The following is a 26,992-nucleotide window of genomic DNA, read 5'->3' as shown; positions in this document are numbered from 1 at the left end:
TGCGAGTCTCCGTTCTAGTCCAGGGGGTAAGACACTCTTCAGTGACCAGATGTGAGTCACTATGGTGTGCGGCTGTGAGTGACTCAGCGGCTGTGGCCCTGGCCTGTGAGGGAAGTCCTGGGGCGGCACTTTGGTACCTGAAAGACAGGGACCCCAAGGCCGCGGTTTGGAGGGCACCTGGCTTTCTCTCTCTGGGGGCCCACTTTTGCCCCGTGCCGGGCGTCCCGCATTGCGCCCCCCGTCATCGTGGAGTGCGCGGTACCCACGGCCCCGGCTGGCCGTCCCCAGGGGCGCCACTTGCTCCGCGCGGCGGGAACTAGCCCATCGCATCCCCGCGGCCAAGCGACCGCCTGGGGCCCAGAACGGGGCCGGTAGTCCGGGAGGCGGGCGGCCGCGCGGGGGCGGGGGCGGGGTCACTTCCACCCGGGCTCCCGGGCTCCGGGCGGCCGGGCCTGCGAGGCCAGGGCCCAGGAAGTCCCCGGGGGAGGCCGCGCCCCCGCCGCCCCGGGACCCGCCCCGCCGCAGCTATAAGGGCCCGGCCCGCCTCGGCGCCCGCCCCGCACCCCAGCGCTCCTCGTGCCGAGCCGGTAGGACCCGGAGGGCGGGAGGGCGGGGCAGCCCGGCTCCGGCGCCCCGAGCCTCGGGGACCCGGCGATCCCCGCGGGCCCCCGCGGTCCGCGCCCACTGCGCCCCCCCCGGACCCCGGACCCCGCCGTGCGCCCCCCGGACCCCGGACCCCGCCGTGCACCCTCCGGACCCGCGCACCGCGTGGAGGGCCGGGGGGGGGGGGGCGCTGGGGCCCGCGGGCCTGCGGGGCCGAGGTGGCGGCGGCTGCCAGGCAGGACCGAGGCCGGGATCAGAATGTTTTTTCCGGCTCCAGCCCGAGCTGTGAGCGGCCGGTCCCGCCCGGCTTCTCCTTCCTGGGATTGGAGGCAGGAGCGCTCGGCGGAGCGGCGGGGGGGTCCTCCCGGGGACGGGGCGCACGGCGGGGAGGTCCTCCCGGGGACGGGGCTCACAGCAAGGGGGGTCCTCCCGGGGACGGGGCGCACGGCGGGGGGGATCCTCCCGGGGACGGGGCGCACGGTGAGGGGGTCCTCCCGGGGACGGGGCGCACGACGGGGGGGTCCTCCCGGGGACGGGGCGCACGGCGGGGGGGATCCTCCCGGGGACGGGGCGCACGGTGAGGGGGTCCTCCCGGGGACGGGGCGTACGGCGGGGGGGTCCTCCCGGGGACGGGGCGCACGGCGGGGGGATCCTCCCGGGGACGGGGCGCATGGCGGTGGGTCCTCCCGGGGACGAGGCGCACGGCGGGGAGGTCCTCCCGGGGACTGGGCGCACGGCGGGGGGGTCCTCCCGGGGCCGGGGCGCATGGCGGGGGGGTCTTCCCGGGGACGGGGCTCACGGCAAGGGGGATCCTCCCGGGGACGGGGCGCACGGCGGGGGGGGGGTCCTCCCGGGGACGGGGCGCACGGCGGGGGGGTCCTCCCGGGCACTGGATGGGGGCACTGGGGGCCGCCCGGCCCCACCCTGGAACCCACGGTTGGGGTTTTGGGCCTTCCCATCGCACGCGAGCGGAGAGTCGGGGTTCGCGGCCTCGGGACACAGGGACACGTTAGGCTGCCTCTTGGTGATGAGGCCACTTGGCTGTGGGGTGGGGGTGGGGGTGGGGGGGGACTTGCCTCAGTGCGCGGGCAGGGGTTTAGGATCTCCTAATGGAGACACTTCCTTCGGGGAGGCGGGCCGGGGGCCCCATGTTCCTGCCGGGCCCTGGGCGGGCATCCGTGCGCGTGGGGAAGGGGGGCGTGCAAGGTCCCGGGTGCTTGGGGGTGTTTGGGGCGCCCCAGGGGCCCAGGCGGAGGAAGACGCCTCACGGGGCCCGGCCCCCGCTCCGCTTGCAGCCCCGCCATGGAGCAGCTGAGCGCGGCCAACACGCGGTTCGCCCTGGACCTGTTTCGGGCTCTGCGCAAGGACAGTCCTGCTGGGAACATCTTCGTCTCCCCCTTGAGCATTTCCTCGGCGCTGGCCATGATCTTCCTGGGGACTCGGGGCAGCACCGCAGCTCAGGTGTCCAAGGTGAGCAGGAAGAGCAGCAGCGGCCCCGTGTCTCCCTGCTGGCGGCGCCCGCTGAGAAGCTGCGCCCTCCTCGGTGTCCTGTTGTCGTTGTTGTTCTTAAGATTGTGTTTAAGATTGTGTTTGTTGGTTTGAGAGAAAGAGAACGGGGGGGGGGGGGGGGGCTGTCAGAGGGAGAAGCAGAGCCGCTGAGCGGGTGCAGGGCTCCATCCCAGGGCCCCAACCATGGCCTGAGTGAAGGCAGACGCCCCCCAGGCCCCCAGGGCCCCAACCCCCCAGGCCCCCAGGCGCCCCCTCGTACAGAGGTTCCTAGAAGTGTATTTCTGTGTCAACAACCATGCACCGTGAGGTCAGAGCTTGGCAAGAAGCCCCAAGAACAGCGCAGTTGTGGGCAGGCTTTCCTTCCCGAGCACATGCCTCCCGAGCACCTGCCACCTGCCACCTGCCACCTGCACCAGGCCCTGTTGTGTGTGCGGCTGAGGGCACAGCAGAGAGGCCGCGGGCAAAGCCGGGCGCGGTGCCTGCCTCGACAGCCTGCCTCTGAGCCATCGTGCCTCTTCCTGGAGGACGATTTTCCAGTGTCCCTTTTGCATGTCATGACCCGCTGCTCATGAATGATGCCCGTTGACATAGTGTTACTTTCGAGCCTAATGACACATAGACGCATCACAGTGCGGCTGCTGGCGGTGGCGCCCTTTCGAGGGGACAGGGCGACTGGGGGATTCCACGTTCCCTCCACTAGCCCCGGGCCAGGCCCCCAGCGTGGCTCTGTGGGCTGTGACCCGGGGCGCTGGTGGGAGCAGGAGTGGCAGGGACAGCGAGGCCGGGCAGCTGCAGGCCCAGCACCAAGCCCCTAGGGGTGCAGCCGGTGGCTCTGGTGACAGAAGCAGCAGGATGCCCTGCCTTCCTCCCGGCCCTGCTGGGGGCGGAGGGCCCCTCCGCACCAGGTGTTCTTATATTCTGAGAGGGGAACTCTGGTTTTCCCTGGATCTAGGGGAAGGGGTGGCAAAGTGAAGGTCTAACAAAGTGAAGCCACCAAGCGCAGGGCCCCGAGCCGCCAGAGAAGGTCTAGCCGCGGACTCAAGTTCATGGATCTCCTCCAGCTGCAGAGCTTCTCTTCCTCTACTTTACGGCGAACCAATCATCGTCATCACTGCAGTTAGGAAAGCATTTTAAGATTTTTAAAAATCCACCTTTTTTCCCTTTTTTTTGAAACCCCCTGGTACTAATTGTTAGTTGCTCCTGGCAGGGTAATATCAGCTTCTATTTGGAGGCTTTCCAGGGACTTTAAGCCTTCAGCAAAAAATAGCTTTAAGCCCCCCCCACCCCCGGCCAACAATTCCATTGAAGCAGAGGGGTCATACCCTCCGTGTAGACATTCAACATCTTGGTGAGTAACTGGACTTTGTAACTATAGGTTTGTTCTTTGTGTCTTAAAAGCAAAGAACCAGCCCAGGCCTCATAAAACCATAAAGGGACTCTTGATTTGGAATGGATACATGAGGAATTAAACTTTTGCCAAATGTTAAGCTTAAAGAAGTCATTTAAAAAAAAATAAGTTATTTTTAAGTAAGTGAGTTACTGATGCTAATAGTATCAAAAAATCCTCTATCTGTAATATTTTTGTGTTCCGGCCTAAGTAATAATTCTTATTTCTGCTGTTTATCTCTGAGAACTTTCAGTGAAATTATATTAGATGCAGAATAAGCACATGAACGTATCATCTGTGGTTTTCTTTGGAAAAAAGTAGACTTGTATAAATATTTATTAACTCATAGAACGAGAATTGTAACAAAAAAGTGATATGAAAGCAGTTTCTAATGTTATGATTATTGTGTCTCACAAAGCTATACATTCTGGATTCTCTATTACTTGTTCTCCAATGAGAAATTAATAAAATTTTGGGTGGAGATCATGAATAATCAGTCAAAAAAAATTAATTTGATGGAAGCAAATGCCAAGGGATCGCCTTAAAATTTCAAAATAAGTAGTTATAGAAAGAATGTTTTATTTATTTTAGGCTCTTCATTTTGATGCCGTTGAGGAGATTCATTCAAGATTTCAGAGCCTGAATGCTGATATCAATAAACGTGGAGCTTCCTATATTTTGAAACTTGCTAATAGGTTATATGGAGAGAAGACCTACAATTTCCTCCCTGTAAGTACTTTGCACTTCCTCTCCAGAAATTCACTAGACAATGCACACTTTTTTCAAAGTCAATTTTAATTTTTATAAAATTTCAGAAAAATGATACCGAATGAAAACACATGACAGCCAGCACTCCCACTAATTGACGTGGCGTCAGTTTATAGTCTTCACAGTGAAAAGATCGGCTCCTGGCTATTTACCAAAGCAAGAGCGAATCCCGTAATTCACTTCCAAGTACAATCAGTGTTTGCTTATTTGTGAAAATGTTAGCCAAACGTTGGAAAAGAATTGGCAAATTTCATACAACACCGAAACTACCAAACTATACACTAAAAAATGGTTAAGATGGTAAATTTAATGTTCTGTGTCTTTTTTTTTTTTTTACCATAATAAAAATGTTCAGAGTTAGATTTTTTTGTTGTTGTTGTTACAGTGCAATTTGTACCTTTTAGGACCATTTCTGCTTTAAAGGATATTTGAAAACTATCTCTGTATGTAGTAGGAGTTATTCATGATATTTCCTTTAAAAAAAATTTTTTTTAAACAGGAATTCTTAGCTTCAACTCAGAAAATGTATGGTGCTGAACTGGCCAGCGTGGATTTTCAGCAAGCCTCTGAAGAGGCGAGGAAGGCGATTAATAAGTGGGTCCAAGGGCAGACAGAAGGTAAGAGACTGGCAGTCGGACCTTCTTCCCCTCCTGCCTGCTGCCCCACCTGCAGGTGACTTTCTCTCCCTTTTTCCTGTCCCGTCGTCCTGGGAATCCTCGAGTTCACCCTGGGAACGGACTCTGCACTGCCCATTGGACAGTGTTCGCGTGTAAAAATTCTTCACAGAGGAAACTTCAACATGATTTAACTGAAGCAGCTAAATACGTTTTCCCCATACATTCCCCAAACTGCATTTTAACATTAAAATTCACATTGAATGTAGAATAAAAGGAATAAAAATTTTGAGGGAAGCCCAGCCTGGCCTAAATTATTTAACATACACGTGGAGAAAAAATATCCTAATACTTGGGAACAAATATTCACAAACCACCGTGGTCATAAATAATTTTTGCCAGCCTCTTGTCTGAGAATTCAAGGATGATACGTGTAATTCTCTCGCCAGTCGTGGGAGGGTCAGAGCATCTGCAGAACGACTGTCTTCCATACCATGACTCGTTCGTGGATACACCGCAGTCAAGGCTGGCTCTCCTGTTTCAGTGCAGTAACTGTCCTACCTTTTGGATATTTACTAAAATCTTTTTTTTGTGTGTGTGTGAGAGAGAGTAGGTTTCTATTTAGAGGATTTGAAAAAGTGATTTACTAGTCACTAAAAATATTTTTGTTCAGGACATTTTTTTGTTCCTGAAAAAGAATGGTCACTCACAAAATAAAGCTCATTGTCTACCCTACACTCCAGAAAAGGAGAGTTTTCCTGTTGTAGCCTGTTAGCCCTTTCCTTGGCTTATTTAAAGTAGAAAACTGCTGCTAGGGCTTTCCTAACTTCATGCCAAGTGAAAGGAAAAGTGGGTACGGAATATGCTTCTGGATTGCGTTTCACTGCTAATCAAATGTCTGTTCCAGTTTGAAATTCTGCTATGTGGATTTTTTTTTAAAGCTTACTTTATCTTTTTAGGGAAGATTCCGGAACTGTTGGCTGCAGGTACAGTTGACAGCATGACTAAACTCGTGCTGGTGAATGCCATCTATTTCAAAGGCAGCTGGGAGGACGAGTTCTCGAAAAAAGACACTGCCGATGCCCCGTTCCGATTGAATAAGGTAAGGTGGGGCAACTGCCTAAGGTTACCCTTTGGTCCACGAGAACGTGGATAAAGATGTGAGTGATGTGTTTTTCCCCCAACCACTCAGAAAGACAAAAAGACCGTAAAAATGATGTATAAGAAGAAGAAATTCCCATTTGGCTACATCGAGGATCTGAAGTGCCGGGTGCTGGAACTGCCTTACCGAGGCAGGGAGCTCAGCATGCTCATCCTGCTGCCGGATGACATTGAGGATGAGTCCACGGGGCTCAAGAAGGTAACAGCTCCCAGCTTCACGCCTCACGTTTCCTCCCGACCTATCCACTCGGCCTTGTGTGGTGGTGGCTGGTTTTGCTGGTGGAAGGTGCTTGGTATGTGTCTGCGGCTGTTACTTCCCTTCCCGGTGCTTGCTGCTCTGTTGTCAGGTGGCCCATGGACGTTACTGCTCCCAAACCTTAAATTTTCAGCTGCTGTCAGTGAACAGAGGTGATGGAGAGCATCTAACGACGTCTACTAAGCGTAACACAAGTCAGTGGCTCGTGCTCATGGAAACTCTCTTAGAAGGACGTTAGGGGAAAATGCAATAGAATGAGGATTATCAAAACAAATGTTTGAAATTTAAAAACCCCAAACCATTATGGTACATAAGCTTCATCGTGTACTACAAACCTTACTACACTGCTCCTCCTGGCTGCAATCCATATGGGTTGTGAGTCGAATTTCCAACAGTCACACAGCAGAAAAAGATTCATGTGAAATGTCGGCTTGAGGGTTAAGGCTGATGCCTAACGCGAACCTTGTATGAGGTTCCCATTCTGTGTCATTTAAAGGCTGTGCTGTCTCTTGCCAGGGCTGAGACCAGGCAAAACTGTGAAGATTATGATTTGGGGGGTGGGGTGCCTGAGTTGCTAAGTCAGTTAAATGTCCAACTCTTGATTTCAGCTCTGGTTATGATCTCAGGGTCATGAGATCAAGCCTTGGGTCAGGCTCTCTGCTCAGCATGGAGTCTGCTTGAGATTCTCTCTCTCCCTCTCTCTCTGCCTCTCCACTTACCCCCTCTAAATAAATAAGTCTTAAAATAAGATTATGTTTTTTCTTCAGTGTCTCTAGGCTGCTGTGTGGTTTTTCTCCATGTCCACGATCAAACTTCCTTTCCAGAAGGGGTGTAATATTAGCCATTTCCATGTATAGAGTATGTTAGAATCATATGTTCCTTAGACTGGAATCCTGCATTCCATTAGAATCAACATGTTCCTTCTTTCAATTGTATCTCCACATTCATCTGTTTCTCTGATTATAAAAAGAAAGTCTCTAGCCTCATAAAAAGAATAATCAGCATCAGTAGAACAAGTGGGTAATGGTTCTGCTCTCGTCCAATAGTAGTAATTATAAGAGTAATGAAAACGGCTGTCATTTATGTAGCACTTACTATGTGCCAAGCATTTGATATATATGTTAACTAAGTTTATACACAATGCTGTAGAGTAGGTACTATTATTACTCCCTTTTAAATGAGGAACTAAGTTTTTTCTATGTCCCCCTAGGAGCTAAGTCTATTAGAGATTACAGCTCTGTGAGGTTCACAGATGATCACTGTGATCAATGGGGTTCAGAATAAATAGAAAAAGGCTTTCAAATTTTCCTTTGTACCACTTGACTAATTAGGTAATACAGTCATCCTGGCACATCCCATGTGTAAGCTGGTATGGAAGGGGCTTAGTAAGTCCTGGGCGGATGGATGGGTGGGTGCATGAGCATATGGGTAGGGAGGTGGATGGATACCTGATGGACCCGACGTCCAGAGTTCCTGCACTTGGGCACCTGGTGGCCTGGAACACAGCTCTGCTCTGTTATCCCCAATCACTGGAAAGAAAGGACATCTTCCAAGTGGAATCTGTTCTGGCACAAGATGTGCGGACTAAATGGCAGCTGATACAACGGGCTCGTTCATTTCAGTCATGCTTTATTAGTTCACTTATGTTAGATTGTTCTCACCTCTCCTTCTTGCCCGTTCTCCTCCAGATTGAGGAACATCTGACTTTGGAAAAACTGCATGAGTGGACCAAAGCGGAGAATCTGGATCGCGTTGAAGTCAATGTCTACTTGCCCAAGTTCAAGCTGGAGGAGAGCTACGAACTCAACTCCCACCTGGCCTACCTGGGTGTACAGGATCTCTTTACTGGCAGGGCTGATCTGTCTGGCATGTCAGGAGTCAGAGATCTTTTCATATCAAAAATTGTCCACAAGTCCTTTGTGGAAGTGAATGAGGAGGGTACAGAGGCGGCGGCCGCCACAGCAGGCATTGCCACCTTTGCCATGATGATGCATGAGGAGAACTTTGTTGCTGACCATCCATTCATTTTCTTTATCCGGCACAATCCCTCATCTAACATCCTGTTCCTTGGTAGACTTTGCTCCCCTTAGAGGCTGGAAGTACCAAGGTCAAGCTTAGAGCTTTGTTACCTGTACTCCCAATAGTGGCAATTTCGTACATCTTGGCCAGTACAACCACTATCCAAAAACATCTTTAATTCCCCTCCTAAGTGTAGCTCTGTTTATATACGTCTATGAACTTTGGCGCGGGTATCTATTTTCCTTTTCGTTATAGTATATGTGCTGCCGAAGCAAGCACATTTCCTTTTTGTTATATTGACAAAATCCAGCGATTGCTTTGAATGCAACGTAAAAAAAAAAAAAAAAAAAGGCAAGAAATGAAATCAGGTGTGTAGATTCTTGACCACATAGTAGTCTGTGAAATTGCTATGCTCTTCTGACAGCCCAAAGGAAACCTGATAATACTGTAATTTATTTTACAGACAGAATTTTGGAAGCCCAAGTAGAGACACACTGATTGTGGAAGAGAGCCTTAAAATCAGATATCTGATTGAAATATAGGGCCTCAAGGGCTTGGGTTATGAAGGCAAACTTGTCTTGGCCAATATTTCTGATTCCTTGTTCAACAGCATTAGTATTTTTTGTTGCTGTTGTTGTTCTTATTCTTTCAAACAATTAAAGAGCCACCTGGTGATAGCCTGCCTTGCCTCTTATATTCTCCTTTATCCTACCTGCTGTGGTGTTTGTGTGGGATCACATGGAGTCAAGAAGTGGATGTCTTATAAAAGATGCCAAGAAATGTCAAAAAGACTAATGTAGTGGGAGAGATGGTTAAGCAAAGAGGGGATTCCAAGATCTTACTTGTTAGCAGTCTTCTTGCGTGTTTTCTGTTAAAGGTTCTTGACTTCTGTCATGTGATATGGGTTTTTATGGCGATGGAATGGCTTTAAGCAATTCTGTGGAGGGAAATGGGAGGATGGACTCTGAATTATATACATGTACTTCTTGGAACAAGGCTTGAAATGCTGCATTTTCTTGCTTCCACAAAACTTGTGGGCTGGTTAATAAATGTTCTTAAGATACTGCAAGCCAGACTGATCTCAGTTCTCTTTTTGTTCTCCTGGATCTTATACAAGCCAAGAATAGAACAGGGGGTTCTTGGCCTGAAAGTAGTGGTGTCCGTGGTGATAGTAAGAGAGTCCACAGAATGAAAACAATATGTTAGCAAATCTGTTGTCAGCAAGCCTTCCTTCCTTTTTTTCTTCTTATGGAAGGAAATATAGTAAAAATTCTAAAGTCATTGTCTGGGAAGAGAATAAAAGTATAATTACAATTACATTCTATTTTGTTAAGGGTGCATGTTGCACAGTCTATGGTTAACCACTAGAAGAATAGTAAAAGGGTTTATAACTTTTTTAAAAAATTTTTTTTTTATTTATTCATGAGAGACACACAGAGAGAGGCAGAGATACAGGCAGAGGGAGAAGCAGGCTCCCCACAGGGAGCCCGATGCGGGACTCCATCCCAGGACCATGGGATCACGCCCTGAGCCGAAGGCAGGTGCTCAACCACTGAGCCACCCAGGCATCCCAAAGGTTTATAACTTTCAAAATAAACCAAAGAGAAAAAGAGAGTAACAAGAAATAATCCAAAAAGAGGAAAGACAAAAGAGAAAGAGGTGCCTGGGTAGCTCAGTTGGCTCCCGAGTCCCGAGTCGGACTCCCTGCTTGACGGAGAGTCTGCTTCTCCCTCTCCCTCTACCTGCTGCTTCTTTTGCTTGTGCTCTCTCTGTTGGATAAATACATATAATCTTTAAAAAGAAAAAAAAAGGGAGAAAGCTACACAAAGCAGGCATGACAAATACCAAGATGATATAATCAACTCCAAAAGTTTAAGGAACTACTTAAAATGCAAATTGGCTAAATGTGCCAGTTAAAAGACAAAGATGGTTATGCTAGACTGGAAAAATACTATCTGGTGCTTACAGGAAATGTGTCTATAACACAAAAGTAGAGTTTGAAAGGAAAAGATCTATGGCACTAAAACCATAGGAGTAGAAGTAGCTATAAGTATTTTTGGTAAAACATGGCAAGTGGTTCTAGTATTTATACAACACTATAAAAGACCAAGAATATCCAAGACAATCTTGAAAAAGAACCAGGTGAGAGGAACATAATTGAATCGAGACTTTAATTAGTATCAATGCCCTCTTTTACTCTCAAGATGGAATCAATTTGGATAATAAACTATATGGTCATCATAGTTACGATGAACGTGGCACTTCTAAGTTGGGAGTGAAGGGAGGACATTTTCAATACACTGTTCTGGGATATTTGGGAACCCACATGGGAAGCAATTCAAGGTGATTCCTGCCTTAAGCCCAGACAAATATTGAGACCAGCTGGACCCAGCTATGGGAGCAAAACCATAAAAATTTGAGGAGATCGTATAAGAATATATGTTCATGAACCTGTGATTTCTTAATAGGACACATGCACAATTTTTTGTTAAATTTATTTCTAGGCATTTGGACACTTTTTTTTAAATGACAAATTGGGCCAAATGACAATTAAGAACTACAGTTCTGTATCACACACCATTAAGATAGCCCAAGGCAGGCCTTGGGCTAGGGGGTGCAGGCCAGCGCCCCAGGGAGGGCACCCCGCTGTCTCAGCGAATATGCCCCAAGGGAGGGGTCCGAGCCTGGAGCCTTTCCATCCTTATCTCCCAAGTTAGAACTAAAAACATGTGGGTAGGGCAGCCAGACTCCAGGAAGGTACAGCTTTGGACACTGGCTTCCGAGTATCTTCAGAGTTTTTATACATCAGAGAGGCTGCCTTACATTAATTACCCGGAGAAAGTGGGCCCATCTCAGGAGGGAAAGGGGAATCCGGTTGGGTCTTGCAGAATCAGGAGGGCTTTAACGTCATCAGATGTCAAATGGGCCTGTGATTTCTACACCGATCTACATTGATTTCTACATTGATTAAACAGATTACTGCCACCTTCCCGCCGCCCTGAAGTCTCCCTCGCTCAGCAACAGAGCCCACTCTACCCCAAGTTCTGCTCGTTGAGGTCGGGGGCAGCCCCGGCAGGTGTATTAGCACCTACCCCACGGCAGGCACCAGGGGAAGCCGCATGCGGCTGGGGCTCGAAGCTCCGCAGGGCCCAGGTCACCCTGGTTCATCGGGACCTGAAGCAACTCTGAGTGTCACCGAGTCTCACCCAGAGGGATGAGAAGTGCCTTCTAAACGGGTCTCCAATCAATGCTCCAGTCCCCTCTCAGCTGACAGTCGCAGCCACTGCAAATGAAACCTTCGATAATTTTATGATTTCAAATAAACTTGCTATTGAAAAGGCAAAATATAACCTGAAATTGCTGGGAAACAGGAGGCAAAGGGCATTTCAGCAGAACCTGCTGAGTTACCGTTTTTCCAAGGCATGAATCTAGCACCCTTTTGGCTTCCAATGTCACTGCCAAGAGCTGAGATCACTACAAAAAAAATGATACATCTGGGTGGGGACAACAAATATCCTGGAGGAAGAATTTGTCGTTTAAAAAAAAAAACAAAACAAAAAACAGTTGGAGACCGAAAAAGGATCGGTCACATTTCAACGGTGGGGAGGTGACTGTCTTATAAACATGAACAGCTAAAAAGCATTTCTTCATCTAAATGCTCAGGTTTCGAAACACATGTGCAGAATTGGACATCAGACAGTTTCTGATCTGAAAAAGATAAAATGGTCAGTAGCTGTGGTGACAGGAGCCCAGTGTACAGGGTGTGATTGGAGTGATGTGGCGTGAATGAGTCAGCTCCAAATTACACTGCCAAAGAACCACATGGGTGCCATGGAGCAAAGGTGACTTTCCAGTACACAGGAGGGACAATTAGAGAGAGAGAGAGAAAAAAAAAGCAATGCATAGCAAGAACAAGAGGATGTTACTAGAAGAGGTTTTCAAAGAGCTCTTGCATCAGCCCTTCCTTGGTTTTGTAACTATGTTACAACAAATCCTGATAATAAGCTATTTTGCATCAGCAGATAAATGAGTTTCCCTGTAAGTTAACAATTTATTTATTTATTTTAAAATATTTTATTTGCTTATTTGACAGAGAGAGCTTGCTCAAGCAGGGGGAGCAGTAGGCAGAGGCAGAGGGAAAAGGACCTGCTGAGCAAGGAGCCCAATGTGGGGCTCGATCCCAGGACCCTGGGATCAGGACCTGAGCTGAAGGGAGATGCTTAACCACCTGAGCCCCCCAGGTGCCCCTAAATTAACAATTTAAATATCACTGTACAGTATTTTAAGAGGTCAGTTTTCAAAGACTGAATATACATGGCAAATTTTAGTTTTCTATGCAAAATTTGGTATATTTAAGAAATTGAGTAAAATTTTTCCCCTCCATTTTCAGTTAATCCCAGATATTTTCTATAAAAGCAAAATAAGAGATAATTAAAATTTTCAGTTGCTTTCACATGACATAACCATATTATTGTAAGGACTTACATGCTTCTTATTTATTTATTTATTCATTTATTTAGAGAGAAAGAGTGTGAGTGGAGGGGGGTGGGCCAGAGGAACAGGGAGAGAGAATCCTAAGCAAGATCTGCACTGAGCATAGACTCGGGGCTCAGTCTTACAACCCTGAGATCATGACCTGAGCTGAAATCAAGAGTTAGATGCTTTTCTGACTGAGCCACCCAGGCGTCCCAGGACTAATATACTTTTAAGATTCATTAATACGTTCTTATCGTTCATGTTCTACATTACTTGTTGAACTACTGTTAAAAAATTAATGTTTTTAAATCATTGTGAGTGTTTTTTAAGTAAAAATAGATTAACTCCAGTAAAATTGCTAGTCTAGAATAGGTAAGGTCCTTCATATTCAAGGCTCACCATGTTCCACTGAACCGTGACAAATAGCATGAAATATCTCTTAAGACTGTTTAAATCAATTCTCTTTGTTCTAGTTTCAAATTCACTCATTTTTCTAATTAATTTTCCTCCTCCATATATTATGTACTAAGCGCTGGACTAGGCTCTAAGGATGAACCCAGTAAGACCCCTGCCCAAAGGTAGTCTATGTCTAGTTCATAAAATAGTTCTCCAATAACTCATTTGGTTAACTGGACCCATTAGCTAGCAATGGTATCAATTTGGTTGCTGGATCCTTAATCCTGTGCTTTTGCTCCTATCTTTCTCTTTATTGCAACCCAGGGGGTTGTCTTTGGTATTGGGTGCCAACACTCTGGGAAGCTTTTCTCTACAGTATTTAGTAAGCTGGCAATTAGCGGGTCTGTACTTATCTTGAGCTTTTTTTTTGTGGTTTTCTTTGTTTTGTAAAGATTATATTCATTTATTTGAGAGAGAGAGAGAGGGAGAGAATAAGGGAGGGAGGGAGGGAGAACATGAGTGAGGGGAGGAGGCAGAAGGAGAGGGAGAAGCAGACTCCCCACGGAGTAAGGAGCCCAATGACCTGGGTTCCATTCCAGGATGCTGGGATCACGACCTGAGCTGAAGGCAGACGCTCAACCGATGGAGCCACCCAGTTGCCCCTTTACTTGTCTTGTTATCAGTGTAGGTATTCTGGTATCTACTCCCCCTTCTAGATATACCTGGGGTCTTCCGTTGAAGCAAAGTTGTGAATCCCCAAAACACAGCTAATCCAGGAGCAGGTGGACGCTCCCTTTACAAAGGGAAAAATATGAGCAAAGGCACAAGGTTAGGGAACCACAACCAGGGTGGGGTGATTGGAGATTAACAGGAAAAGGGAAGAACAAGGGGCATGTGGCTTGGGAGTGGAGAGCCTGGGTCCTGCAGAGCACTGAAGGCAGGTGGACCTGGGGATTTCTATCTTAAGTGTAATTACTCCATTCACCTTAGTAGGTCCCATATCCTGTTTTAGGTACTAAAGACAAAATGGTTAAAAATTGGAGTGAAAACGGTGTTTTAAAGCAGATAGGCCATGAGAAACATTTACTGTGCCTGGCATGTGAAGACACATTGGAGGGTAGGAGTGGGAGTCAGAGGGTTACTTAGGGACTCTTCCAGGAGTGAGAGATGAGGGTGGCTTCAACCAGGGGCCAGTGAAGATAGATGTCAAAAGATGGATTTGAGACATACTTGGAAGCAGCCCTTTGCAGGAGGTAACTTGTGAAGAGTGAAAGAAAATGAATTATCAGAATTTCTTCCAGATTTCTAGCAACTGAGTGAATGAACAAAGATGGGGGGTGGGGGTGGGAGGAAGAGCAGTTCTGGTGAGAAAGCTGGGAGTCTAACCACAGAGGTTCCTGGTGTGCCTACTGTGAAGTGGAGGGAGAGGAGAGAGCCTGAGGGCCAGCCAGTGAGGACAAAGGATGCCAGAGAGAAGGAGCTCAGGAGATGGGACAGAATGGGAGAGGGAGGGGTCAGCGGACCCACAGGAAGGGAGAGTTTCAAGGAGGAGGAAGTGGATAAATTGCATCAAATTCAGGAGAGGTCGAGGAGGTGAAGATTGAACTGCCCTTTTGATTAGCAACATGGCAGTTACCGGGGACCTTAGCAAAGGAACATTTATCCAGTGGTGACGATGGAAGCTAAATGGAAATGGCTCAAGGAGTAACCAGCAGCACAACTTTTGGCTGCAAGATTGTGGCAACAGCATAGATTTCTTATTTATCAACCTACTGAGGCATAGCTTACAAATAATCACCCTCTCAAAGCACACATTTCAAGGAATCTTGACAAATGTATATATGCATGAAACCACCATCCCTACCAATATTTCTGATACCCCCAGCATCCACTCAATTAGTAAACCACTATAACTTACTAGTTATGGGACCAACAGATAGGTAAATTTACAAAAATTAATAGGCTTCTATTTAATCACAAAAGTAAGTCAGGAACTGTAATAAAAAATCTCATTTGCCGTATCAACAAAATTTGAAAATATCTAGAAATTAATAGAAGTGGAAGAGTAGAAAGGAAATCATTAAACTTGAGTGAAAGACAGGAAAATGATGACATGACAATCATATTCTAAGACAGAATCCATGTGGTAGATGCATGAGTTCCCCCAAATTAATCCATAATTCTAATGAAATTCCAATCAAAACCCCAATCTGACAAACTAAATCTAAGGTTTTCTTGGAGAAGTAAATGAGTAAAACAAGAAAAAAATTTTTGAGAAGAGAGAAAAATGAGAGAAAACTTGACCTCCTGTAACAGAAAGAGTGTGGCTATGGCTCAGAAATAGACAAATCAACAGAATAAAACAGAGTATCTAGTAGTGAGTCTGTGAGAATATGTGGCAGTTTGTTACAGGATTAAAGTGGTGTCTTAAATCAAGAGAAAGAATGGATTGACTAAGTAGGTGTTGGGGCAATTGGCTGGGGAAAAATACATCTGCACTTCATACCCTGAAAGAATCTCAGATAGATTAAAGGCCTAAACTTAAAAAAAAAAAAAAAAAAAAAAAAAAAAAAAAAAAAAAAAAAAGCTATAAATTAAGAAGATAAAGTAATAAAAGTACTGGAATAAAACCCCAGAGAATATATTTAAAGTCCAGAGCCATGAAGTAGAAATTTATAAATTTGATTTCACAAATTTTTTTTCTACCTGTAGAAAATATTCGCACCATATATGACAAAGGTATAACATCCCTAAGATGTGTACCAAGAGAGATAGCTACTGTGTCCAGGCATCAGGGACAGAGGCTGGGTGGACGACCTCTCAGGTGCCATCCGTCCTGTGGTCTTAGGATTCTTCAGGGACTGGAAAGCTCCCCCACCAGGACCCAAATGGAAAGTCCTCTGTCCTTGCAAGCATTAATCCGGTGAAAAGTGAGCACCTTCTATACATGCCTCTCATTGCCCTGGGTGCTAAAGATGAAAAGATAAGTAAGACAAAATGGTTCTTTTGGAAGGTGACTTTCTATTTGGGAAGACAAGAAGCAAATTACCACAATAAAGCATGAGAGGTTCAGGACTAGGGAGAGGCAGAGCATTTTCAAAGAAAAGGAGTGACTCATTTGGCCCCAGAGGGCTGGAACGGGGAGGGTGTGGGGAGGTCAGTTAATCCTGGGACTGGAGGGACGCCTGGGTGGCTCAGTGGTTGAGCACCTGCCTTTTGGCTCAGGGTGTGATCCTGGGATCTGGGATCGAGTCCCGTGTCGGACTCCCCGGGGGGAGCCTGCTTCTCCCTCTGCCTGCGTCTCTGCTTCTCTCTGTCTCTCGTGAATAAAAAAAAAAAACTTTTTTTAAACAATCCTGGAACTGGATGATTTATCCACACAGTACCATTCAGATCTGCTTTTTGATAGTATTTTTTTTTTAGTTCAATCATTGCAACCATCAAATTTCCTAACTAGGGATCACCTTGATGTGACTTTATAAAACTTCTAAAACTCTTTTTTTTTAAAAAAAAAAAAAACTTCTAAAACTCTTTACGAAGTCTACATTTTGATAAATGACATTTGCTAAGAACTAACTGTGTTTTATATAGCGCGCTCACTACCTTTGAACAGTGCAGCTCAAAAATGTCTCACAAAGTGGACATACTCCTGTATTTAGTGCTCAGATCAAGAAATAGAATCCTCCCAGCGCTCCAGAAGTCACAAACCCGGCCAGGATAAACTCTCCTCTACTCTCTTAGAGGAGTTTTGTCTATACACTGTCTGAATTTTTCTTTTTTTTTTTATTTTCTATCTGAACTTTCTTACTGTTATATTTTGTGTGTACATATGTGTGGAGCCCATATAAATCTATTCCGAATGGCCAACTTCTCTTGTGAAGAAAGCAACATCCCACAGGACTGAAGTTCTGTGTTTGGCTTTTATGTGTCCAAGTAATAATAAAGAATTCTCACCCTGTTTGGATTTTCTTTCTGTAGCCTGCTCTCTTCTCCTGGATGTTAAGAAAGGCTTCTAAATATGAGCTGTCTTGTTACCAGTTGAGCAGGAAAACTTTCTTTTTCTGAGCAGTTCAACCTGTTTTGTTACAACAATGAGTAAAACTCTTGGTAAACTTCTTTGCTGACTATTCTTTAAAAGAAATAATAGTAAACCAAAATCAGCAATGACATGGAAAATCCAGGGAGGAAAAGCCGGATAATTGCTTAATCTATGTTGCTCAGAATCACCAACCCAGCAATCATGCGGCTCATGTAGTAAAAACCCAAAAGGAAAGAAAAAAGAAAAGGTGCTGGCCTTCCCACCACCACCTCTGCCAACCCTGCACCCTGCCCCTTGGCACTCCTTTTGAGCACAGCCCTTCTGAGTCCCAATCCCTGGGAGAAGTCGCTTTGCAAAGGTCACTGATGATATTAACCTCAATCTAACTCTAAAAAAAAGAAAGATAATATCTCATACATAATGTTTATGTGACAGGAACTTTTCTAAACTTATTGGTTTACGTATAGCTTGCTTAATCCTCTCAACCATCTGAGGAGTTCACATATAACCAATATCTTTGGTTTCCAGATGGCAAAACCGAGGCGCAGAGTCAAGTTGTCAGGGGTCACGAAGAGCCAAGGTTCAACCTGGACAGAGTTTTTGTTCTTAGCCACGGTACTGCTTTCTGTAGCACAGAGCAGCGGGCAGGTGTGTAAGACACCCTCTGGCTGGTTATGATGAACTCTTTGTCTTCAAGATCATTGCTCAGGTTGATGTATTAATACTCCTGTGAAATGATGTGTTAACGAGCTGCGCCAGTGGCCAGTGATGAGGGATGAGTAGAGCAGAGTCCTCTGTCAAGGAGTCCTTTCCTGGAGGAAAATGACAGGATGAGCACAGCTGCAGAGGACTCCAAACACAAAGACTATTCCATTCTATTTGGAATGTAGACTCAAAGAGCAGGAGGAGATGCCATTAGCATATCAATCATAGAAACCACATTCCTCCCTTGGGAAAGTGAGGATGTGGGTCTAATGTCTTCTAAGTTTCCTCTAAACCCTAACATCCTGCAGTCTTCATGCCTGGTCATGGTCTCGTTTATGAACGGGACTCGGTGGCACATGTTGGTGATCAAATCAGCAAGACTTTGCCAGCCTCGCAAAACAAGATATTGGGCACGATTTGGGTGCATCTTGTGACTGTGGTTGATGGTGCTGAGTAAAAATATCGCATACAGCTGGAGGTACAACTATAGAAAAAAGCCACAAAATGCTCCACTTAGCAAGGACGCTACACCCCTCAAATGCGCTAAACCCCAGGGCCTTATATTTACAGCACGGTTCATATTATGGGATGGAATGGGATAGCTGGATGCTTTGGTTCTTTGGAAAAGTATTTGCCTTCACCCACTCATGACAAAGACATTTAGAAAATGTCTCAGAGATCTATGAGCTATTATTGAAGATTGCTCATCGGTTATTACTGAAGAATGCTCTATCTCTTTGACAACCAAGCACGTTGCCTGGCAACAATTTCCTTGTTGATTCCATATCTCCCCTTATCACTGTTTCTATAACCTCAGCAAATCTATCCCTATTTTGTTTCCTCCTACACAGAATAAAGGTCCCTTTATGTTCCTGAATTACCAGGCAGCAGAAATAGAGTGATATAGATCATCAGGATTTATTATAAGATAAGACATTGGGTGTTTCACTGCTATAATTGCACCTCAGCTTTGGCTTGCATTTGAAGCATTATGGGACAGATTCCTGTTGAATTTTAAGAATACAACCGAGGCCTATGACAGAACACACAGTTACGTCAGGGGAAAGCCAAGGGGAGAAACTTCAGATTCAGATTCAGGTTCCTATGCTGTAAAGAATTTGGTCAGAACTGGATTTTCCTGGAGAGCAGGAAGAGTGTGGTATTTTGAACACAAAGCAACAGGGCATGTTTCCTTCTTTTAGTTGTAAGAGTGGTGGAAGATTCTTACACAGTTGTAATTCCAACTTGGAAAACACTTAGCATTTACTGTACCTGAAACCAGGCTGGTGTAAGCCAAGTAGACACCCTGATAGTCTACAGCTGTTCCTTGAGGCTTCCAGCACCTCTGCCTCCAGAGACTTTACTTATCCTCTGATTAATGCCTGAAATTCCAGGACGAACCTCTATCCTGTTACCTTAAACATTTAAGTCCTCTTTAAAATAAAAATGCTCACTAAAGGAATAATAGTCTTTAGCTACCATCTGCATCTTAGTGAAGATCAGTCATTTATATATTTGTTGGACTGAGGACTGAGAACAAGACATGAGTAGGAGAGAGACCATGGGCACACTGGGCTCTGAGTGAAATGAAAAGATAATGGACCCAAATCTCAGACTTCAAAAAAGCATTGGCCTGGGGTTGATCCTGACTCGGGTGCTCTTGTCCAGTGACTTATATAAATACCTGAATGTACAGATACCAGACAAGTACAGACTTATTCGGATTCCTCCTTCTTCTTCATCAGCTCTCCCATTCTGAAAAGCCACAGAGTTGTAAAGAATTGCAGATTTCCCCCCAAACCCATTTCTGTTTATGCATGTAACAGAAATTCAAAATACATTGAGTAATAGTAAACTATTGTAGAGACTGTAAGTCCTTTGGATTGCTCCATAAGGGATAGAATAAGTACTCAGAAAATCAGTAAAGATATAGATTAACACTATGAACCAAACTGACCTAGTTGACGTTTATAGGACACTCCATTTAAACAGCAAAATAGACATTCTTTTCAAGACACAAGAAGCACCGATCAAGATAGACCATATTTGGGCCAAAAATCAAGGCTCAATTTATTTAAAATGATATGAATCATACGAATTGTTTTTCTAATTACAATATAATTTAATTAGAAATCATTAACAAAAAAGTATGTGGAAAATCTCGAAATATTTAGAAACTAAATAATGGACTTGAAAGTAACCCATAGGTTAGAGAAGAAATAAAAAGAGAAAAAATTATGCTCAACTGAATTTCACTTTGAAATTGAAAAATGATGTATTAGAATTTATGGTATGCAACTAAAGTGGTGAGAAGAGGGAAATTAAGAGCTTCAAATGCCTATAATAGAAAAGAAAGGTCTCAGATTGATGACCTAAGCTCCCATCCTAAGAAGCAAGAAGAAGAAAAACAAAATAAACCCCAAGAAAGCAGAAAAAAAGAAATATAAGAACTGAAATCAAACAGAAAATAGAAAATAGAAACAAAAATAGAGGAAGTCAGTAGAGCTAAAAGCTAACCTTCTGAGAATATAAATAAAATTGGTAAACCTCTAGCCAGTTGATCAGAAAAAAAAGAGGAAAGATACAAATTACAAATACCAACAATGAGCAAAAGACAGCTCAACAAACTCTGCAAACAATAAGGAAATATGAGAAATACTGTATTAAAACATTCAACCACTTAGATGAGATGAACAATTTATTGAAAATTTAAAACTACCAACGCTCACCAATAACAAATTGGTAACTTGACTATACTGTGTCAATGAAAGGAATTGAATTTGTAGTTCAATACCTCCTCACTGAGTAAACTCCAGTCCAGATGGCTTTCATTGCTGAATTCCACCAAACATTATGGAACAAATAATGGTAATTCCACCATTGTGGTGGTGATTTCCCAGGTGCGAGCATACGTGACACTCGCAGATGACACCCTTCAGTCTGTGCAGTTTACTGTAGGTCAACGCGGCCCATCCAGCCCTCAGGGCCCCTCCCCACAGCTGTCCCTTCTGTTCCACTCTCCTGACACCGAGGACTTGCAGGCCCCTATTATATTGCGTCTGCCCACCGTGCTCCCCGCTTACTACTCACAATCAACGCCTTCTTTGATGCTAAAAGGTCAAAGAAAAAAAAGATCCACAGAAAGTGCTAAGAACACAGCAGCCTCTGCTCTAGGCTCCCGGGAGCATCCACTAAGGAGAGGAACCAGCGCCTGAGGCCTCACATACAAGGTTTAACGTCTAGGGACTTGCTGCGAACCCCGCGAGCAGCACCCCCACCTCCCAGGCTGCCCCCAGCCCCAGAGCCGGAGCCGGGCAGTGCCGGGACCTGTCCCTGGTTGTCCCGACTGGCAGGTGCTATTTTCTTTTTAAGGTTTTATTTGTTCACGAGGGACACAGAGAGAGGCAGAGACCCAGGCAGAGGGGGGCGCGGCTCCGTGCGGGGAGCCCAAACTGGGGACTGGATCCGGGACCCCGGGGTCACGGCCTGGGCCCAAGGCAGGTGCCTGCCCGCTGACCTCCCCCACCCCCCGGGCGCCCCGAATTTTATGTTTAAAACGCCCCGTCCTTGTGCACCACCTCGCGAGTGTGTCTACATCTTGACAATGTTTATTTTTTTATTTTTTAATGATAGTCACAGAGAGAGAGAGAGAGAGAGAGAGGCAGAGACACAGGCAGAGGGAGAAGCAGGCTCCATGCACCGGGAGCCCGACGTGGAACTCGATCCCGGGTCTCCAGGATCACGCCCTGGGCCAAAGGCAGGCGCCAAACCGCTGCGCCACCCAGGGATCCCTTGACAATGTTTAAAAGTACCTTTGTGAGGCTGACAAAGCTGAAACCATGACACCTGGACAAATGGGGCGCAGAGGAGTTGTTGGAAGAAGGTGCAGAAGAAGGTGCAGGCTCAGCTGCAAGTGGCAGCGGCCCCGCCTCCAGGTGAGAGGCGCCGGCCCCCTCTCCTCCCTGAGCTGCACCCGCTTCTCCCCACACCTTGTGGCAACTCCTCCGTGGAATGTGGGGATCTGCGGGGAGCGGGGAGGGGAGCAGGGAGGGGAATCAGCGGGTGTGTGGGGGGGAACAAGCCCCAGGGACTCTTCGCTACAGGCACCACACTGCAGGTCACTGGAGGGGAGGGTACCTGGGGGACAGGTGGGGGGGACCGGGTACTGGGGGGGTACAGGGTAGTGGAGGGTGGGGGACGGGGGGATGGGATACTGGGGGGTACTGGAGATATGGGGTACTGGGGGGATGGGATACTGGGGGGGCAGGGTACTGGGGGACAGGGTATGGGGTAATGGGGGTACGGGGGGTATGGGGTACTGGGGGGACGGGATCTTGGGGGACAGGGTACCCACGGTGGACGGGTACTGGGGGGATGGGGTAACGGGGGGGATGGGGTACCTGGGGGACAGTGGACGGGGGTCGGGGTACCGGGGTGGGGGGCCGGGCACGGGGAGGGCACCTGAAGGAGTGAGCGCCGGCGAGTCACCGAGCACTGCTACTTTGGATCGAATGATGGACTTACGTACACGTTGGGTAACTGAATCTAAATTTAAACGACCGCCACCACACCCGGAGAACCACAAACCCAGGGGTAACCGACTAGTGGGCCAGGGTTCACGTTGGTGGCGCCCTTGCACACTGCGGGGAAGCCCATCCTGCCCCCGCGGGCTGTCCCCGGGGCCTGCAGGGCCCTGTCCCCGCGACTCTCGGCTTCTGTCCTGCAGAACCTACAGCTTTACTGCCCCCCTGGGGTCAGTGACCCTCCCAGGGCGAGCGTGACTTGGGGAAACGTTGGTGAAGGTTTCCTAAACCTCCTCGACGTTGTGACACCCCCGGTGCCCTTCCTGTCCTGCTCCCCGCGTCGCTGTGACTCTCCTCCGACAGGAGAAACTTGGAGAGAGGCTCCCGGTGTGATCCTCGGCGTCAGCTGCCGGGACCCCTGGTGACTTCCGCGGCCCGCCAGGTCCTGTTCTGGGGGCGGGCGGGGAGGCGGACGGGGACAGGGCCTCGGCCACCGGCCCGCTGCCAGGTGGCGGGGACAGTGGAGGGCGGACGTTCACTCGGGCCGTTAGGGGAGGAAGTGGGCAGGATTGCAGGGCGACGGGCCGGGGCCGGGGGGCGGGAGTGGGGCCGTGTCTGTGCTGCTCGGAGGCCCCCGCATTCCTGCGTGGGTAGCAAGCAAGCCGGTGAAACAAATCTGACTCCCGTGGCATTTGGCCTCTGAAACTCACTACTATTTCGTCTATAAATGTCCAAAAAAAAAAAAAAAAAAAAGTAGTCCCTCATTTTGGATTTCCCTGACAGTTGATGAAGTATCCAGGGGACTTATCCTACTTGACTTTCATAAGAAACGTCCAAAGTCCAAGTGAGCCCAGCAGCCACCGTGACCCTCAGTCCAGACCTAGAAAGCGGCAGCACAAAGAAGGAACGTGACTCGCCAGAGATCGAACAACAGCCTCGTCTCAAAATTTCAGTTTCCCGACATTGAAGAATTCTAGAAAGATCTAAAATGGGCCCTTTAACGGAGTGACTCATCAGCAAAAGGGGGACTTTCCTGTGAGTGGTTTTAGGACAAGAATAACACGCACGGGTCTTCAAACTGCATGAGTTTTTAGAGATTAATCTCCGCTCCTTCGAGAGGTGAGGAGACAGAGGTTTAGAGAGGCTAATTAATATTCTTCCGGAAGCTGTCCAAGCCTGTTTTATGATTTACCAGCTTAATCATATTAATTATATAGTACGTGTTCGACTCCAGGAAGTAAGGCCTCACGGAAAGGTCGAGAAACACCGACTCTTCAATCAGTGTTGGGGTCATTGCTTGAATAAAGATATTGCAAAAGGGAGATGGATCCTATTTGCAGTGCCGAGGTGGAAACTCAGACCTCATCCTGAACGGCCCATCCCGCCCGTTGCCCTGAGCCGGCAGGTGCCGCCTGCGCCGTGTGGGCCGCGGGTGTCTGCTCTTGAGGGTCACCGCCTCCCCAGGGACGGCCCGCTGGACAGGTGCCCAGAGCCCCTCGGACCGGCCGCGGCGGGCAGGGGGCCACGAGCCGGGCAGGGGGCGGCTGGCTCTACCGGGCGGCCTGACGGAGGCCTTCACACCTCCCACGGGGCTCGCCCGGGCGACGCGTCAGCACGTGATGTAGCGGGAGACGTGGAGCCGCCCGAGTGCTTCAGCCTCAGGACGCAGCTGCGGCCGGAGGCTGCCCCCCGCGCCACCTGCACCCCCACCAAGGAGCCCCCTCCCTCCACGGTCGCCTCTGGCCGTCTCCATGGTCTTGGCCCCATGGGACACCCTCCCTTGGGTCCCAGAGCGGTGCCACCACCGCGGCCCCGGCTCCCCACTTCTGTCCCCATTTCAGGGGCCGGGGCTTGAACCTGCTGCACTGGTCTTCGAGGGGCGGAGGGCGAGGGGGGAGGCCGGACGTGGGCCCAGCTGGCGTGGGGACTTGGGACAGGCTTCCCGGGCCTCCCCTGGGTCTCTAGAGGGAAGATAACGGCCCATGGGGGTGGAGGGGCAGCGGCACCTGCCAGCTGGGCGGGGACAAACTGTTGGCGCTGGTGGCACAGCCCGGACGGGACGTTCTGGGCCCTAAGCAGGCACCGCAAGAGCCCATGGGGTCACAGGGCAAAAGCCCCCGCCCGGGCTCCCAGCCTGGATTTGCCACCCGGGAGTCGCCACCTGAAGTCCCAAAGCCTTCAAACTTTTCTATTTTTTTAAGATTTTATTTATTTGAGAGACAGTGAGAGCACGAGGTGGGGAGTGGGTAGGGGGGTCAGAGGGAGACACAGGTGTCCGTTCCCCCCTCCCCCCGCCCCCGCAGCTGGGAGCCTGGCTCGGGACTCCATCCCGCACCTGGGATCATGACCAGAGCCTGACCACCGCACTGAGCCCCCCGGGGTCCCCCGAAGCCTCTTCTGTATTTAAAATGGATGTGAGATCAGTAGAGCTCAGTTAGTTACTTTGTTACTCAAAGTAAATACTCAGTGACTTAGTTACCACTCATTAGTTAGTTACTTTGGAAATGGGATCCTAAGGGAAAACCCTTTTGTGCCCACCCCAGCGGTCAGACACCAGCGAACCCGTGTGCCCGCTGTCCCGGGAGGACGGTGCCCCCGCCCCCGGCAGCCGGGGAGGGAAGTGGGAGTGCGCAGGCCGCGCACCAGCCCCCACCTGGCGCAGCTCGGAGGGGACAGAGCGACATGGGGACATGGGGCTCACAGGGCTACGGCAAAGCACACGGCCCCGGGGGGCTGGGGGGTCTCCCGGGCCTGCCTGGGCCTGAGGGTCAGAGGAGCCCCTGGTGATTCAGGGCGCTGTGCACACTCACAGCTACCTGCCTGCACGCCAGGCACGCTCTCTGCACCCAGCTCCGTCCTCATTAGGGATCATTTCGTCCCTATTCACACAGGAGGAAAGTGAAAGAGATGATGACCTTGCCCAAGGTCACACGGTGGAGAAGCGGCCCAGACGGGATTCGAACCCAAGCAGACGGGTGCAGGGGGCCCAGGCTGTTGACCCTCGTAGTTGGCGGAGTTGCTGCAGGAGCCTGGGCCGGGGCTGCAGGGCCCGAGTGTGGGGAGAGGCTGGGGAGGAGGTCGGGGTGGGGTCGGGGACTTTGCTTTTATGCCGAGGGCAGAGAAGCCCCGCGGACAGGCTTGAAGCAGCAGGTGCCAGGGCCCGATGGCAGGGGATGGCACGGCTGTGCCCGGCCTCCCTCCCGGGGGTCACAGGGTGGGGTGCCGGGGGCAGGGCCCAGGTGACCAGCCCCGAGGCCAGGAAGTGGCCCGAGGCCCACAGGGTGTTTCTCCGATGGCACCGCACCCAGCCCTCGGGCGGCCACATGTCCCGGCCGGGGTGGCTCCGGGGTGCCCTGCAGGCCGCCTGGGGTCACAGGTGAGCTGTGAGAAGTCGGGTGGGGAGGTGAGAACCGGCGGGCGGTGGGGCCCATGCCCTGTGCGCACGGGCACACACACACACACACACACACACACACACACACGTGCATCGGAAAAATACCCGAAGGGCATATAGGGGGCCGTGAACAGTGATCGTCAGGAGGATGTTAAGGCTGATTTTTATTATTCTTTTCCGCACGTGTGCACGCTGGTTCGGCCGCCTCCTTCCTGTGCCAGTCTTGCATCACGGGCCGCTCTTGTAATCCAAGTCCTTTCAAAACCCTGTTTGTGGGGGGGATGAGGCGGGTCTCCAGTGGGGGGGCGACTCCTGGGGGCAGCGCGGCTCTCCAGAGCACGCAGGGGTGGCCCCATCCTCAGCTGAGACCCAGACCAGCGAGTTTCAGCGGGTGTTTCCCGGCCGCGCTCGTAGTCACAGCGAAACCCTGTGCGGAGCCGGCTGCCCGCCCCCGCGCCCCCCAACAACGCAGCAAGGGCCGCCCTAGGACGTTTCTGCGCCACCGCGCCCCCTTTGCTAGATCCTTGAGTAAACGATTTCCCAGGACGGCCAAGATTAGTACGAACCCCCATCACCTCTCCTCAGCCTCTATCCTTCCTTCCCTACGTTCCACTGGCCTCCTTCCTGGCACCGAGCCAGCCCCAACCTGCCTTCCTCAGGCCCTCGGCACCTGCTGTTCCCACTGCCCGGAACCATCTCCACGTATTTGAAGGGCATGATCCCTCCTAATTCTTGACTCAGGTGTTCCCTTTTGATAAGGTCTACGTTGGCCACTCCAAATACAATCGGGGCGTCCCCGCCCTTCCTAGTGGTTCCCTATTTTCCCCACGGCACCCTTCATGAACATATTAGTTTTTCATGAGCACAGTATGCTTTTTTCTTCACTGATGTGTTCCCAATACGAGTGCTTAGCATGAGGCTAGTACCCCAGACTTACTGAACGGATAAAGAAACTTTCCCAGAACCAAGAGACCCGGGCTTCTAGACTGAAAGGGCCCACTGAGCACCCGGTTAAATCACTGTGAATCTTTCTAACACTAGGAACAGAAGATTCTATCAACTTGCAGAAGTCACAAATCAGAATTTCTTAATAGCAACATGGGAAAGAGGAAGACAACTGACAATTTCCAACCCAGAATTTA

The 26,992-nt window shown here is 49.1% G+C and overlaps 1 protein-coding gene and 2 long non-coding RNA genes across 5 annotated transcripts; 2 read left to right on the top strand and 1 right to left on the bottom strand.

The window, feature by feature from the left end:
• Nucleotides 1–426: 426 nt before the first annotated feature.
• SERPINB1 (serpin family B member 1) lies at nucleotides 427–9,386 on the top strand. 3 transcript variants are annotated; one of them, XM_025446140.3, is made up of 7 exons: nucleotides 427–587; nucleotides 1,899–2,073; nucleotides 4,091–4,228; nucleotides 4,767–4,884; nucleotides 5,841–5,983; nucleotides 6,074–6,241; nucleotides 7,987–9,386. In XM_025446140.3, exons 2-7 carry the CDS (start codon nucleotides 1,906–1,908, stop codon nucleotides 8,386–8,388), a joined length of 1,137 nt encoding a protein of 378 aa, XP_025301925.1. In that variant the 5' UTR covers nucleotides 427–587; nucleotides 1,899–1,905; the 3' UTR covers nucleotides 8,389–9,386. The 3 variants fall into 3 exon arrangements, with proteins under 3 accessions (XP_025301925.1, XP_048961893.1, XP_035566430.1); XM_049105936.1 differs by lacking the exon at nucleotides 427–587 and adding an exon at nucleotides 912–932; XM_035710537.2 differs by lacking the exon at nucleotides 427–587 and adding an exon at nucleotides 1,607–1,627.
• Nucleotides 9,387–10,791: 1,405 nt separating this feature from the next.
• LOC112659402 (uncharacterized) lies at nucleotides 10,792–18,656 on the bottom strand. Its single transcript, XR_003136329.3, has 3 exons — nucleotides 17,646–18,656; nucleotides 17,144–17,264; nucleotides 10,792–11,600 (listed from the first exon to the last, which is right to left on the bottom strand). It is a non-coding gene; the product is annotated as an uncharacterized LOC112659402 (long non-coding RNA).
• Nucleotides 18,657–22,478: 3,822 nt separating this feature from the next.
• Nucleotides 22,479–23,784, top strand: LOC118353404 (uncharacterized). The gene is made up of 2 exons (XR_004812272.2): nucleotides 22,479–22,898; nucleotides 23,240–23,784. It is a non-coding gene; the product is annotated as an uncharacterized LOC118353404 (long non-coding RNA).
• Nucleotides 23,785–26,992: the final 3,208 nt, after the last annotated feature.

Source organism: Canis lupus, chromosome 35, assembly GCF_003254725.2.
Source record: "Canis lupus dingo isolate Sandy chromosome 35, ASM325472v2, whole genome shotgun sequence".
In the NCBI taxonomy this organism is placed as follows: Eukaryota; Metazoa; Chordata; class Mammalia; order Carnivora; family Canidae; genus Canis; species Canis lupus.
The sequence above is the reverse complement of the archived record's forward strand: the minus strand, read 5'-3'. Positions and strand labels throughout refer to the sequence as shown.

What these genes read in the sequence shown, in the direction of transcription:
- SERPINB1 (XM_025446140.3), top strand. Translation starts at nt 1,906, where the DNA reads ATGGAGCAGCTGAGCGCGGCCAACACGCGGTTCGCCCTGGACCTGTTT. An exon ending in CCGCAGCTCAGGTGTCCAAG is followed by an intron (nt 2,074 to 4,090) that starts GTGAGCAGGAAG and finishes TATTTATTTTAG; the next exon opens with GCTCTTCATTTTGATGCCGT. An exon ending in AGTCCACGGGGCTCAAGAAG is followed by an intron (nt 6,242 to 7,986) that starts GTAACAGCTCCC and finishes GTTCTCCTCCAG; the next exon opens with ATTGAGGAACATCTGACTTT.